The sequence below is a fragment of the Cetorhinus maximus genome, chromosome 14, assembly GCF_964194155.1.
Source record: "Cetorhinus maximus chromosome 14, sCetMax3.hap1.1, whole genome shotgun sequence".
NCBI classification, from domain to species: Eukaryota; Metazoa; Chordata; class Chondrichthyes; order Lamniformes; family Cetorhinidae; genus Cetorhinus; species Cetorhinus maximus.
This window is the reverse complement of record NC_135892.1, coordinates 83,997,747-84,013,732: the sequence shown is the minus strand read 5'-3', so window position 1 is coordinate 84,013,732 and position 15,986 is coordinate 83,997,747. Positions and strand designations below refer to the sequence as shown.

General features: G+C 42.0%; 1 protein-coding gene across 3 annotated transcripts in view; it reads right to left on the bottom strand.

Moving 5' to 3' along the window:
• Positions 1–15,986, bottom strand: part of plekhh2 (pleckstrin homology domain containing, family H (with MyTH4 domain) member 2) — a 159,231-nt gene that overhangs the window by 66,458 nt on the left and 76,787 nt on the right. For all 3 annotated transcript variants that reach the window (XM_078557164.1, XM_078557165.1, XM_078557166.1), the window contains 2 exons: positions 13,706–13,800; positions 841–991 (listed from right to left, as the gene is read on the bottom strand). In XM_078557164.1, coding sequence (XP_078413290.1) covers positions 841–991; positions 13,706–13,800 — 246 coding nt within the window. The remainder of the gene's footprint in view (positions 1–840; positions 992–13,705; positions 13,801–15,986) is intronic.

The following is a 15,986-nucleotide window of genomic DNA, read 5'->3' as shown; positions in this document are numbered from 1 at the left end:
GAGAAAGCATCAGTTTGAGAGAAGATTCCAAAGTCAGTTCTTGGAAAGAGAGATTGAAAACCCTCATGTGAAGGACAGAGTTTAGTGAGACTGGTTGTTTCACAATGTTACAAACGTCTGGTGGGAGTTGAGGAGAGATCTGGAGAGATTCATAGCATCTGTTGCAGGTGGCATCCATCACTTGGTTTCAGACTGTGGTGTGTCTGATCACAGGGTGCTTAATGGTTTACATGGACTGTGTACTTACTGTGAATATTAGAGTATAAGATAGCTTTTGTAACTTGTGTTATCCTTAAAAATCTGTATACATTTGAAAAGGTTTGCTTGTGGGTGAAGGGGTACTGTAATATAGTTCATCTTTTCTTGTTAAATAAATGTTTTATGCTTTTGTTAAAAGCTCATCAGCTGACTTCTGTGACTTTGTTCAGTAGCTACTCTCCACATATCTAAATGAACAAATTAAAAGTTAGGATCTATCAAGCTGGGATCAGGCTTGTCCAAGGGTAACCTCAGCTGGGATCATAATACTAGGCAAAAAAAGAGCATGTGGAGGCATGTCTAATTAGGATTGTGCTATGCTATTATATTTGAGGTTATTGCGCTTTATTACTAACCTGATTAAAGTGAAGTTCAATTAAAGTGTATTTACTGTGGATTTTGAAACTGTTCTTAGCCAATCTACAACCCTAATCATAATTTAATGATTAACAGTCAAGGAATACTGTAAATGAATTATTAATCCTAGAATGTCTTATTGATGTCTTAGCCTAATAATTTGTTTTGACTGTCAATTTTTCATTTATTCCATTATGCTTTTTATAAATATAAAGGAAATCTCACCTCGTTTCATGGCCCGTGGACTGCTTGGACTGCTGCCTTTGCGGGAGTCTGATCCTGTCATTGAAGTCCTGGAACTTCCTCTAGAACTGTCACTTTCTTCAGTTTCAGAAAACTCATCTGAGAAAGGGCTGGTACTGATCTGTGTTGCTTTCTTAAATATTTAAGAAGGTCTGTAAATCAACTTTATATTTTACCATGTGTTAAAATGTTACAATATGTGGAGCAGAACTTCCCTCTTCTTGACAACACATTAACAACTTAGCATACATCTCTATGAATCTATAATGGGGTACTTAAACAATGGAAGAAAATGTTAGTCCAGTGGTTAGACCCTAGACCGAAAATGAAACAAATCAATGGGATATACTCTAGCTAAAAGATGAAATAAACCCCATTGTGGGGCAATTTTTTTGATCATATAACATAGCTTTCCATTGATATTTCTATGGGAATTGAATAGGTTTATGATTTAATGATGTTATAGACCACTCATTCATTAATGAAGCATGCAATATAAATGCAAGCTTTTTATGTTGCTACAGACAGAAATGCAGTCTCTACATTGGAGAGACCAAACGCAGATTGGGTGACCGCTTTGCGGAACACCTTCGGTCTGTCTGCAAGCATGACCCAGACCTTCCTGTCACTTGCCATTTCAACACACCACCCTGCTCTCATGCCCACATGTCCATCCTTGGCCTGCTGCAATGTTCCAGTGAAGCTCAACGCAAACTGGAGGAACAGCACCTCATCTTCTGACTAGGCACTTTACAGCCTTCCGGACTTAATATTGAGTTCAACAACTTCAGATCATGAACTCTCTCCTCCATCCCCACCTCCTTTCCGATCCCCCTTTTCCAATAATTTATAATTTTTAAAAAACATATTTTTCTTTTCCCACTTATTTTAAAATTTATTTTGATTTATTGTTTTATCTCCACCTTTTAGCCCATTTCGATCCCTCCCCCCCACCCCACCCCCACTAGGGCCATCTGCCACTTGCTTGTCCTGCTTGCTACCCTTAATGTCCCCATTAGCACATTCCTTATGTCAAAACCCCTTTGTCCTTTTGTCTATGACATCTTTGGCAATCTGTTCTTTGCTCCACCCATCACTGGCCCTCTATCCAGCTCTACCTTTCCCAACCCCCTCTACCAGCTTATGTTTCACCTCATTTCTCTATTTCCTTAGTTCTGATGAAAAGTCATACGGACTTGAAACATCAACTGTGTTCCTCTCTGCAGATGCTGTCAGACCTGCTGAGTTTTTCCAGCTATTTTTATTTTTGTTTTTGTTTCAGATTTCCAGCATCCGCAGTATTTTGCTTTTATTATAGAAATAAAAGCAATATATCCTGACAATTTTTAAGAAGATCATTTGGTCTTAATGAGAATAGTGATACCCTTCTGTCAGCACCGGAAGTGAGGTATCTTGCACACCCTTGCATGCACCAGAAAATGGCCATGATTGGGAAATTGCTGTGTGGAGAATTGTAGGCTTGAGTGTATAAATCTAGAGGGATTTCTGATTCCCTTAGGCAGAAAAAAAAGCGATGTTGCTTCTTTTTTTTAGATGTTGGGCGGAATTGTTCAGTCCCATTGGCGGCAGGCGTCATGGTGGGCGTGAGCGGACAGTATGGCGAGAAGGCCAAAAATCGGTTTCACGCTGTCGTGAGACCAGTTTGCGATTGTTGCTCCACCCATCAATGGTGTGCCGCGTTTCCTGCTGCCACTTGTTGGGAACCTAATTTCAATATTTTAGCATCTCATTATAAGCCCTGCTCACTGGGATCATCCCCCAACCCTGGATCATCCGGGCACATGTCGACGTGTTTCACAACCGTACCTAAGTGACGTGCATCTAGTGAGCAGCACTTCGCTCGGGAATTTGGGGTTTGTTTGCCTACCTTGCTTCGGGCAGCACTAGCAGTCATCAGCACCAGGTTTCGCAAGCAGCACCACATCACTTTTAGGGGGGCTCATGGGCAGGTCTGTACCTACCAGACCAGCCGTAAGGCAGGGGTGGCTTTTCAACACCTGCAGAGCTCGGGCTTTCTTGGGGAAGGGGGAGAAGTGGCCTCAGGCAAGGGAAGAGGCTGCAGGGTGAGGGCTGTACTAGGGAAGAGGGGTGTCATAGGCCGTGTGTGGGGGCATATGTTGATCTGTGCAAGTGGCCACAAGATGGTAAGGGCTGGGGAGGCAGTCTCCAGAGGAGATGAGGTCAGATGGAGATGTGAGGGTGTGTGAGAGATAGTGACTGGCGATGTCCCTTGAGCTGGCTCTGAGTGACATGCCAGTGAATATGTGATGGCCTTGTGAGTTTGTGAGTATAGAGTGATGAGGTGGTTGCCTTATCCTGGCAGCACAGATGAGATCATTCATCCTCTTACTGAACTGGATGCCAACCTCTTCTGTGCAGCGTTGTGTTAAGAAACTATAATAATTTTCATAATATTGTGATTTATTGTGAAGTAGGTTTATAGTGCTGAGTATGGATGATTCAGTCTGTGCATGATTTAATTGAATTGGAGTCAGCTATACTGCAAGCTTGAAATTATCAAAAGGAGTTAGGTGTAGAAGTGTACTTGAAATGCTAATGAGTAACATGGATGAGGTCTTAGCATATAAGGTGTGAAGGAACATTGTGTTTTTAGATAAGTGAAGGAGTTGTTTGGATTTCAAAGGGATGGTAGGATGTCTATAACTGCTAAGATAAGCAAGGCCAAGCAATTGGTTTATTTTTCCCAAAAGGAAAGAGGTCATATTGACAACATGAAAGATTTTTATATTATGGGAAAAGTAAATTTGCAAAAATTAGGGCAGCATATTTCCCCCATTGGGGGGGTTGTGTGGGATCTGGCGTGGGCGGGCGGGTTCCTGATCGGTGCCCGTGGTTGGGGGCACGCCGCCATTTTACATGGACAGGCCAATTAAGGCCGTTTTGAAGCGCTGAGCGCTCCCTATGTGGGCGGGGGGGGGGGGCACTCCCTAAGCCGGGATACAAAGTGCCGCCTCAGGGAGATTGGTTGAAGTTATAAAAGCGTTTTACAGGTTAGAAAAAATTTTCCTGACATGTTCCCTCATGTGACACTGTCACATGAGCTGGGACATGTCCATTACTTTTATTTAAAAATATTCCGAAAATGTTAAATCCCTCATGAAACCTCATCCCGCCCGTGGATGAGGTTTCATGCTTTTTCAGAAGGCCGCCTGGGCTTTTCACCTGCCCGTCAACCTTAAGCTGGTCCATTGATCATTTCAATTACTTTTTTAATGGCCTCAATAGGCTGTTGACGGGTCAGCGGGTGCGCAGCCGAGTCGGCTGTGCGCCCGCCGAATTGAAAATCTAAATGACGCGGGGAGACATCGGGACGCATGCCCGACGTCACCCTGCATCATTTTACACGTCGGCTAGCAGGCCCCGCCCCTGCTCGCCGATCGGAAAAAGCTGCCCATAAGGAACAGTGGAATTTACAGGTTAAAGAGTGATAAACCATACATAAAGAGGAATGAAAGGCTATGTTGAGGGGCCATGTAAGATCTAACAGGAGTGTGTGAAACAGCCTTGAAGAAGCCTCCAGTCATTTTTGCAAAAGTCTGCTGTGTCCACTAAGTAAAATTGGAGAAAAATCTTTGGAATTCCACTGTCAAGTGGGCGCTGTGGTAACTTGCTGGCTTACTTTTAAATTTAAAATCTATTTTGGACTGTTGCTTTAAAAGGGGTGTGTAGTTGGGAGCTAGGTTAATTAAGAATTTTAGGACTTGTTATAGTATTAAGTAACTGTAATCTTATGTATGTGCTAGAAATCTTTTCTTTTGGTAATAAATTTTTAAATTTTGTTTTACAATCTCTAACAGTCTTAGTGGACTCATTACTTCTGAATTCAACGTACACATCTTCTTGTAATAAATACAAATTGCAAAACCATTGTGATACTGTGGCCAAGTTTCCATTGTGGATTTGATCCACTTGACACACATTACCTGCTATGTCATAACAGCTGACATTGACCACTGCCACCTCCTCTCAAGCTGGAGTGGTGAGAGCATTGGACCTCCTGTGGCCAGAACAGGGGTGGAGGACATCACGGGGGGCCTCCAAAAGGCATTCCAGTGATGGGTCACTGAATTCTTCTTGGCTTTCAGGGCCACATCTTCACTGGAGCAGTCCTTGGCTACAAGCATTGAGAAATGTGTGCGCGGCTGCAGTTTAGATATGGCACCTGGAGTGAGGAAACGGTGTGGTCATGGCATGGTGGGCGATTCAGAAGCTGCCCGGCAGTGAGATGGCATATTTCCTGTGGCTGCATAATTAATGAGGTGGGAAGCGAATATGGTGCAAAATCCTGCCATTGCGGCTAGCGGGTAAAAGGTCATTTTTCACGCCCGCTACCGCACTTAGTGTAATTCTGGGATGATTCTGCCCATTGTTAGGAGGATACATGCCAGAATTGATTCAGAAACTCATGCAAATTAGTTGGAAGTTAAGTCTGATGAAGCAAACATGGGTTTACAAAATAATTCGGTGAAATCTGCAAATAGGTGAAACAGTAGCAGATAAAATTTAACGCAGAAAGTATAAGATCCCGCAAAATGGTAGAAAGAACAGTCATTATATGCACATCATGGCGAGCGTACTTAAAAAACACCTAGGGTGATTGCAAACTTAGTACTTAACAATTTGGGCAAGGGCAGGCGGGCTGGCCTAGGCCTTGCCGATCCCACCATAAAGTTGGGGCGGACAGCAGCCTGGTGGGAAGGCCATCTGTAGAATTTAAATGTGAAGCAGCAGCAAAGGAAACAAAGCAAATGCTGTACAATATTCCTAAATCAGAAAATTATAAATCAGGACATGTTTATTCTTGGATCTCTCATCTCTTTCAGACTACCTGTCCACAACCAATTGTTGATCTACATTGGTTGCATGTAGATGAGATCAAATATGCTGTGCCTGTGTGGCACCTTGACCTCAAACCACCCAGATCAAAAGAATACAGGAGCGTGTGCTGAGATTGATGTTAGGCCCTCAGTACCAGGTGTATGATAACGTCCTCATGTCATAAAGCTTGAAACTCTACAAACAAGGAGAGTTAATATTTGTATTGACTTTGGAAAATTCCTCATGCAATCTATGTTTAGAACTGTTACCATCACCATGCCCAGAGCAATCAAGGCAACTCAGAGATTCGACTAAATTCAGCCTGTAAGACGGAGGATGTAAAGGTACTGATGCAGCCCTACTCCTTACATGGTTCAAGTCCTGAATAAAGTACTTAAATAATGAAATCTATGGCTAGGGTTTTTCCCTTCCCAACACCCAACAAGTTGGTGGCCAACACATCACCGCTGAAAGCAGCTCTCTAGTCCCAGCAGCGCCAGAAGCTGCAGTGGACAGGTCTGCGGCTGTAAACAGTCTCAGAGTCGAAGGCCCGAGTCCAGGACCAGCTAAGTGTGGGGACCTCAGGGTGGGGAGGGGAGGTGAGGCCCCGGGGAAAGGCAAGGGGAGGTGGTGATCGACTGAGGGGATGGGGGTTTTGGTGGAGAGGCCAGGGAGGAGGAAGCACCTGCATGGGCCAGACTGTGTGGGAGGGTGGTGCTTTAAGTTCAAAGGAGGCTATTGATGGAGGCCACCCCTCCCCCAGTTCCCACTGAAAATTAAGGCTGGCTGGGTGGCTGCCTTTAAGTGGCCATTAATTGGCTATTTAAGGTCCTCAATTGGGCAAGGGAAGCCAGGTCAATCTTGACCTCACCCGCCTCTTAATAAAATTGCAGAGAGGCCAGGGCAGGCGGGAGCCCAGGCAGTTAATTCCAAACACCCATCACCCTCTGGGTGAAGAGGTTTTTCCTCATGTCCCCTTAATCCTTCTACCAACCACCTTAAATCGGTGCTCCCTGGTAATTGACCTCTCTGCTAGGGGAAACAGGGCATCCCTGTCTACTCTATCCAGGCCACTCATAATCTTTACACCTCAATCAGGTCACCCCTCAGCCTTCACAGTTCCAAGGAAAACAACCCTAGCCTATCCAATCTTTCCGCATAGCTGCAATTTCAAGCCCTGACAACATTCTTGTAAATCTCCTCTGCAATCTCTCCAGAGTAATTATGTCCTTTTTGTAATTTGACGACCAGAACCATACACAAAATTCCAGCTGTGGCCTAACCAGCGGTTTATACAGTTCCATCATTACATCACTGCTTTTGTTTTCTATACCTTGTTCAATAAAGGAAAACATTCCATATGCTTTCTTTACCACATTATCCACCTGTCCTGCCACTTTCAGGGGCCTGTGGACATGCACACCAAGATCTCTCACTTCCTCTACCCCTCCCAATAATCCTCCCATTTATTGTGATTCCTTAGCTTTGTTTGCCCTCCCCAAATGCATTACCTCACACTTTTCTGGATTGGATTGCATCTGCCACTTTTCCACCCACTCAACCAAACCATTGCTTTCATTTTGGAGGCAACGGCTATCCTTTTCACTATCAACTAGATGGTCAATTTTTGTGTCATCTACAAATTTACCAATCATACCACTCACGTTTAAGTCCAAATCATTAATATATACAACAAACAGGATGGAACTGAGCCCTGTGGAATGCTGCTGGAAACCATTTTCCATTCACAAAAAGATCCATCAACCATTACCCTTTGTTTCCTGTCGCTGGGCCAATTTTGAATCCAGCTTGCCACATTCCCCTGTATCCCACGGACTTTTACTTTTCTGACCAGTCTGCCATGTGGGACCTTCTCAAATGCTTTACTAAAATCCGAGTAGACAACATCCAATGCGCTATCCTCACCAATCCTCCTTGTTACTTCCTGTTATGATGTGGCAGATGATGTGTACCAGGCAGATCAAATCCACAAAGGAAACTTGGGGGAGAATTTTCGGCTTGGCAAGCACGGACGGGGCTCACTTACCGAGGCAGAAAATGACGCGGGGTGACATTGGGCGTGTGTCCCGACGTCACTGCGTGTCACTTAGATTGACAGTTTGGTGGGCTTGCAGCCAAGTCGGCTGCGCGCCTGCCAAACTGTCAAAGGCCTGTTAAGGCCATTAATGAACTAAAGCTATTGAGAAAGCTGCCTGTCCAACCTTAAGGTTGGCGGGCAGGCGAAGAGCCCAGGCGGCCTTCGCATTTTTCATGGAACCTCATCCACGGGTGGGATGAGGTTTCATGAAGGGTTTATAAATTAAATAAATTTTTTCATTAAAGTTCATTGACATGTCCCAGCTCATGTGACTCTGTCACATGAGGTGACATGTCTTAAATTCTTTTTCTTTATTAACATTTTTAAAACTTGAAACTTATATCCCTGAGGCATCTCTTGTGCCTCAGGGAGATTTCTGCGCTCTTTCGCGTGCATGCACGAAAAAGTGCACTCCTGACTCAGGGAACCCTCCCCACCGCCTGCACAAGGGGCACTCAGCGCTTCTGGGCGCGCATCACACTGGGTGGGCCTTAATTGGCCCGCCCACGTAAACTGGCTGCGCGGACCTGATTGGGGGCGCCAATCGGGTCCGCGCCCGCACAACCCTCCTGATGGGGGAAAAATTCTCTCCTTGATCACGCAGTCACAACTGTTTTGTAATTTGTATTTTATTTTGAGATGCGTGCCCTGAATTCAGAAGTAATAAGACTACCACGACTTCAGGAGTTTTTTAGAAAGTTAAATTAAACATCTATTAACAAAAGAAAAGATTTCAAGCACATAGAGGTCTAAAAATTACTACTATAATAACTCCTAAAACCCCTAATAGATCTGGCTCCCAATTACATCTCAGTTAAGGTAACAGTAGAAAAAACAAATAGATTTAAACAGACCCAGGCAAAGCAACATGATACTCTGGACAGTGATGTTCAAAGCGACTTCTCTCATCTTTGGTTCCTGTAGACAACAACTTGATGCAGAGGCTGGAGGCTTTTCACACTTGTTAAATGTTAGAATGCCTTCTCTTCTGACACATTGCCTCATATCCTTTATACATGTTTCTCCCTTTTTAATGCAAATTCCATTGTTCTGATATGTCTTTGGAACTTTACCTTTCTCATAATATAAATCTTTCCATAGTACTAATTTTATCAGTAACCTTTGGGAAAAATAAACACATTGTTTGGCTTAGCTTCTTCTGGCTAGATGTGACATCTTACCATCTCTTTGAAATTCAAACTAACCTAATTTATCTAAAAATGCAAATGTACACCTCACATTCTTAAACTTTAGCCATGTTTACGTATTTAGCATTTCAAACCAAGCTTCTTGTTGATGACACAAAGCCATCAGACCAGCTGTCTCCAATTCAATTAAATCCTGCCCCCCCCACCCTTGGGCCCGGCCACCCACACACACACACACACACACACACACACACATATATATATATATATATATATATACACACACAGAGAAACTATCCAAACCCCACTATTAACCCACTTTTACAATAAATCACAATAATATTATGAAAATTACTATATTTTCATGATACTTCCTCAAAAAATTCAATCAAATTAGTAAAAGTGACAGTTTATCCTGTCTCTCAGGATTGATTCTAATAATTTGCCCACCACAGAAGTCAGGCTGACCAGCCTATAATTATTTGGTCTATCTCTTGCACCCTTTTTAAATAATGGTGCACGTTCACAGACCTCCAGTCCTCTGGTACCTCACCTGTGTCTACTGAGAATTGGAAAATTATCCTCAGAGCATCCACTATTTCCTCCCTGACTTCCTTTAACAGCCTGGGATACAATCCATCTGGCCCTGGTGATTTATCTACCTTCAAGGATGTCAGTCCCTCCAATACTTCCTTTCTCACTATGCTCATTGTATCTAATATTTCACGCTCCTCCTCTTTAACTAGAATATCTGCTTCACCCCTCTCCTTATTGAAGACAGAGACAAAGTACTCATTGAGAACCCTGCCCATATCTTCAGCATCAGAGCACAAGTTAGCATATACATCTCTGATTGGCCCTACCCTTTCCTTAGTTATTCTCTTGCTCTTAATGTACTGGCAAAAGATCTTTGGGATTTCTTTGATTTCACCTGCCAATATTTTTTCATATCCTCTCTTTGCTTTCCTAATTACCCTTTTTACTTCACCTCTGTACTTTCTATACTCCTCTAGGCTTTCTACAGTATTAAGTTTTCTGTGACTGTCATAAGCTTTCTTTTTCTGCTTTACCTTACCTTGTATACTTCTAGAATGCCAAGGGGCTCAGATTTGGCAGTGCTGCCCTTTTTCTTTGTGGGGACATGTATATACTATGCCTGTAGAATCTCGCTTTTGAATGCTTCCCACTGGTCTGTCACTGATTTCCCTTCAAGTAGTTGTAACCAGTCCACTTTCGCCAAATTACCTCTCAGCTTCGTAAAATATGTCTTTCCCCAATTTAGAACTTATACTCCTGTTCTATCCTTGTCCTTTTCTATAATGATGCTAAATCTAACTATATTGTGGTCACTATCTCCAAAATTGTCACCCACTACTTCATCCACTTGCCCAGCTTCAGTTCCTAAGACCAAATCTAGAATTGCACTCCCTCTCATTGGGCTTGTTACATGCTGGTTTAAAAAGTTCCCTTGAATGCAGTTCAAGAATTTTGTGCCCTCTGTGTCTATTACACTTTTCGTATCCCAATTGATATTATTGCCCTATTGTTTTTGCACTCAGAAATTTGTCTACATATTTGTTCTTCTCCCTCCCTCTGATCATTTTGGGATCTATAGTACACTCCTAGTAGTGTGGCTGCGAAATGGTCCGCCACCTGCGATCGGGCCCCAACCACGATTTCACGCTGGCCGGCCAATTAACAGCCAGCCAGCATGAAACACGCACTGACAGGCTCAGCGCTGCCGGAGGAGTGCAAGCGCTGAAGTGTGCGCATGCGTGGGGGAGCGCTCCCTGAAGGCACAGAGCAGCCTCACGGAGCTGAAGATTTTTAAAATGAAAAATGAAGAATTAACAAACAATATAAACATGCCCCACATGTGACTCAGTCACATGAAGAGGGACATGTTAAAAATGAGTTAAAAAATTTTTTTTTATTCACTGTAGGAAACCTCATCCTGCCTGTGGATGAGGTTTCGCAAAAAATGCAAAGGCCACCTAGCTGATTTGCCCACCTGCCAACCATAAGGTTGGACAGGCAGCGAAAAATTCAACTTAATTACTTGCTTAAGGGCCTTAATAGGCCTCTTAATTGTCAGAGGGCGCGCTGCTGACTGTCGCACGCCTGCCGACTGAAATATCGCGTGAGTGCGCAATGAGATCGGGACTCTCGCCCAATGTCATCGCGCACTATTTCACGCTCGGACGTGTCCGGTGCACACCCACATGCCAAGCTGAAAATCCTTGCCTATGAATTTTTGATGTAAGTTACGCTGCAATTCAGCCTTTGAGCTGTGAACGTATTTATTGAATAAGATACCATTGTTATTACGAAATGCTTATGTTTATAAGCAGGTATTTAACACATCTGTACTCACCTACTTAATTCCATTTTAAAATGGTTTAGGACTATGTTTGAACAATGGTTTACAGCAGAGAATGTTACGTTCTAACTACTTCCTGTGTGAAGAATTTTAATGCCATAAGTTTCTGCCTTCTGTCTTACTGATCAGTGAAAACAATTTAATACTAATTATCCTATTGTAACCCTTCATAACCATAAAGACATTGTGATGGTTCATGTGCTTTTGGGGAAAAAACTATATTTTATGTTGGGGTGACAGTACCTTTAAGAACTAGGTTTCTCTGAAAGGAGATTTATTGTAAACAGTCACCTTCTTCCGGTAACTGATCGTGTGACCAAGTTGCCTAGGGGTTAACGAATAGGGAAAAAGGGGCAACCAGAAGTTAATTATAGGGATGAGTAGATTGTGGGTGTGGTTCTGGTCTCAAGCAGGGTTTTAGCTTTTAGTTTTAGAACAAGCTTACTGCAAGAAGCATCATTTTCAAGTAGGATTCAGTAGAAATTCAGAGTGTTGGCTAAAAGAGTTTAAACCTCTTGCTAACAGCATTGTGGGGGTGCTTATCTCACATGGACTCCAAGAAGGCAGCTCACCACCACTTTCTCAAGGGCAATTAGGGATGGGCAATAAATGCTGGCATGACCAGCGAAGCCCACATCCCTTGAATGAATAAATAAAAACTGAAGGACTCCTAATGTTGTGTTGGGCTTGTAGGAATAGCCAAGCTGAGGAGAGAGAGAGAGAGACAAAAAGAGAGTATATATGCCAGACTCCAGAATTATAAAATAATAAAATCAGGAGCGTTCTGACCTGAGTTGGCTATGCCTAAGATGCTAGTGATGTCTGTGTTGAATGGAGAGGCTACAACCATGGGATGTGTAGAGAAAATTTGAAGGGAAAACCTTGCCGGAAGTGGACGGTCCAAAAAATCTCAACCTTTGCACAAATTTTTCAAACAGTTCTCAGACCAAGTGGTTAATCTTCAAATTTCTGATTAATTATCTGATCTGAGTTATCGGGGGTGTAAGTATTTAAGGAGTAAAGTAGAAGGAAAGTTGAGTTAAGAAGTTTGCTTTAAAGCATAAGTATCAGTGGTCACTGTACTTATAATATCTTTAACATAACTGACTATTTATGATATAGCATAGTTATTAGCTTTCGTGTTCTTTAATTTTTGTGTTGTAAAATTCTATTGTTTTTAACAGTGAACCTTATGGCTTCATTCTTCTAGTAGATACCTAGGTTTCTGCATTTCCTAAAAAAAAATGACACGCTCTACCGAGATCATAATAACATCTATCAGGTCACCATAATCCATCTTAGTTGCAACTTCTCAAAACTTTTTTCCTAACATTAACCTGTCAACCTTATTAATGTCCTATACTATATTGCACTGGTCAGTTTACACCTTGACTATTATTTATAATTTTGGTCATCAACACACAGTGAAACACTCAAGTCATGCTGAAAAGAAATGCTTGGCTGAATCCTAGGCCTCAATTTTAACTATGACCTTCCAACACCCCAAGGAAGTGCCCATAAGGGCTGGACGAGGGGTTAATACCCTAAAAATGTTCAGAGGACGGACTTATCAGGAATGGCTGGAGAAACTGGGGCTCTTTATCCTTGAAGTCAGATGACTAAAGCCCATTTGGGTGGAGTGTGGGAGGGTTGGGTGGGGGATGGCTTGGAGAAATAATCAACATATTAAATTATATAGCTAAATCAAATCAGGAGATTAACAAAGGCTAATAACAAAGGGAAATAGATAAAACCTTGAGAGAAGTGAATTAAGGGCATATTTCAGAACGATTTTTTTCACTCAAGAATGATCAATGTGTTGGAGCTAGGGACTGGTGCAGGGACAGGGTGGGCATAATGGTAATTAAAGAAAGACCAAAAGGAATAACATCATTATCCATTTTTGTAAAACATAAATTATAAATGATATATTCCTTTCTACTGAAGTACAATGTACACGAGAACAACTTCCATATAGGAAAATGGATTTATCAAAGATAGTTACAATGGGGATGAAGCAATTCTTTGAGAAGAGAGCATTCCGGGAGAGTTATTCAAACTTGTGATCCTTGCATCAATGGTTTTAATGATTGGTTTTGTAATGACTGTGGCGGATATGTGTCCTCACAATCATCCTTGAATATACATCTACTTCAGACAAACTAACTGTAAAAATTCACCTATCCACACACCAAACCAGGACAATGTGAGGAATTTAAACACCTGGCAAGTATGTTACATTAAAAAAACTTTAGCGAAAATTTCTGAGAAAAAATAAAGCTATAAGCTTCAATACTGCACTCGCAACTGCTTTAGTCTAAAATACTTATGTGAAATCATGGCTTTAAGTTGGACACTCACCCCTTTCAAAGTAGTGTAAACTGGAGAGGTCATACTCTTATAAATTAAGCTGGTGTAGGATCCTGGTGTTGAATTTGAAGATATAAAGTTCGTGCCTAGGAAATAAGGAATAGTTTATCAAATTATAAACTAAAATTCTATGTACAAATACATTAAATAGCTATCTAAGACCTTTTTCTAAAGAAAACAGAATCTCTTGTTCACTTGTTGAAATTCTTGGAAGAGGAGGACAAATACATTGACCAGCAAAAGAACAGGATGCAGTAATCCCAGATCTGTGCTGATTTAGCAGATCTCACTTGAAGCATCCAGAGCAGTAGTTAAAAAAAAAATTGCTCTGCCATTTCTATATAACTGTCCAAATCAAGATTATCCATTTATATTAATAAAATACTGTAATGGCTAATAAATGCATCTACACACTTCGTATACAAACAAAATTTATCCAGAGAGAGATAGATATGTGGGAGGGCTGAGGCCTTATTTCCAGGCCTCATCTGCATGCTGGAAGCCAGTCTTTGACCCAAACCAAGCAGAGGGAGCAAGATTTCTGGTGTCAGAAGGCCGGTGCCAGAGTCCTGATGGATTACCCCCTGTGGCTAAGCTAAGTGTTTGTGAATCAAGTTGAGGGGTCATTGCATTTGGAGGAGGGGAGGGGAAGGGAAGCTTGAGGCAGTGAATGCCCAAGGTTTCATTGTGGGGCCTAGAGGAGCACTCCTTCTCCTGACCCACATGGAGACAGAAAAAAACTTATCTTATTGGGCCTCTTCTGGCCCTGCTCCTTTTCCCAACATTATTGGCCTGACAAGAAAGTCATGAGGCCTCTGAGCGGAGGTGGAGAGTTAAGATTGCAGTCAGGTTCCAGTGAGAACATTATTGCTCAATATGCAGAATTAAAGTATCCTGCTGCCTTCTGATGGATGTCTTGATGGTCTCAACAATAAATGGATCTACTGGAAGATAGCAGGATTGAAGCGGGTAGAGTGCCCAAGACATTTTAAATGCCTACTAAGTTTCCAATAGGGGGAGAGTAGGGGTTTTATTCTCTCCCATTAAATATACATATAGACGAACAAACTATCATAATTAAAAATAGTGAAATGCCCAAGTCAGTATAGAATAAATTTACAGATAAATCAAAATGTTGACTGGTGGGGAAATGAGAGGAGAGTAAAGGAATCAACACAATCTCACACCACAACAGGATCACTAATACTATACTCAAATAAATGCATACATACAATTTCTCTTTCCAAAATCAAAATATCAAAGGAACTTCACAAATAGCCTTTAGGAAATGCGTCAATCCTCAAGCTGTAGATTGATAAGCTCTTTCAAAATTTTCCATGCTTTCCAATGTAGTTGATTTGAAAAGCTTGAGAGAGTCCCACTTATAAATTTCAGTGCCTTCCAATTGACCATGGGGATATCACTTCTCATGAACCTTTGGCCAATAGGAAGGACCCTATTCCATCAGATGAATGTCAACAAAAATTTTAGAAGAATTTTAGGAGGAGTGGGAAAATAATGGCAATTTCATTGGGATGCGGGTCTATACCTGTGATTGAAACAAGAAACCAACAAAGAAGCTCGGCAAGTCAAGCACATGGGATCCCACCACATTGATACCAACATTTAAATATGTTTAAGCTACTTCAAAATTAAGCTCAAAAAATGCGGTAAATTGATTGGAATCACTGCCACCATATTTTTGCACAGCTAGTAATGACTCTGCTTTTCTGCCTTCCACCCAATCACATGACTTATTTTTTTTCTGGCCTTCCATTTCCCTACCTCTGTATTTGCTTAAAACCTGTTAAATCTCAAACCTCCTTTAAGATACCTCTTAAAACCTACCTTTCACCAAGCATCTGGTCACCTGCTCTATCTCCTTATGTGGCTCAATGCCAAATTTTGTGGTACACCATGGGACTTTTTATGTTAAAGCACTATATAAATACAAGTTGTTGTTGAATTATGTCTGTAAAAACAGAGTAAAAATTCTAGAATCCCAAGTTAAAAAAAGAATTCTATAAAATAGTGCCCTGCAGAATAATAAATAAATAATGAATAGAAACAGCAAATCCAAGAAACACTCAGCAGGTCTGGTATCTGTGGAGTGAGAAATAAGAGTTAAGGGGAAGAATTTCCCCTGTCAGGGGGGAAGTGCAGGAGTGGGCGTGGGCAGGCACGCCTCCGATCTGTGCCCCCAATTGGGGGCACGCTGCCATTTCATGTGGGCGGGCGGGATTCCCTCAGCCGAGAGTGTGCTCTTTCACGC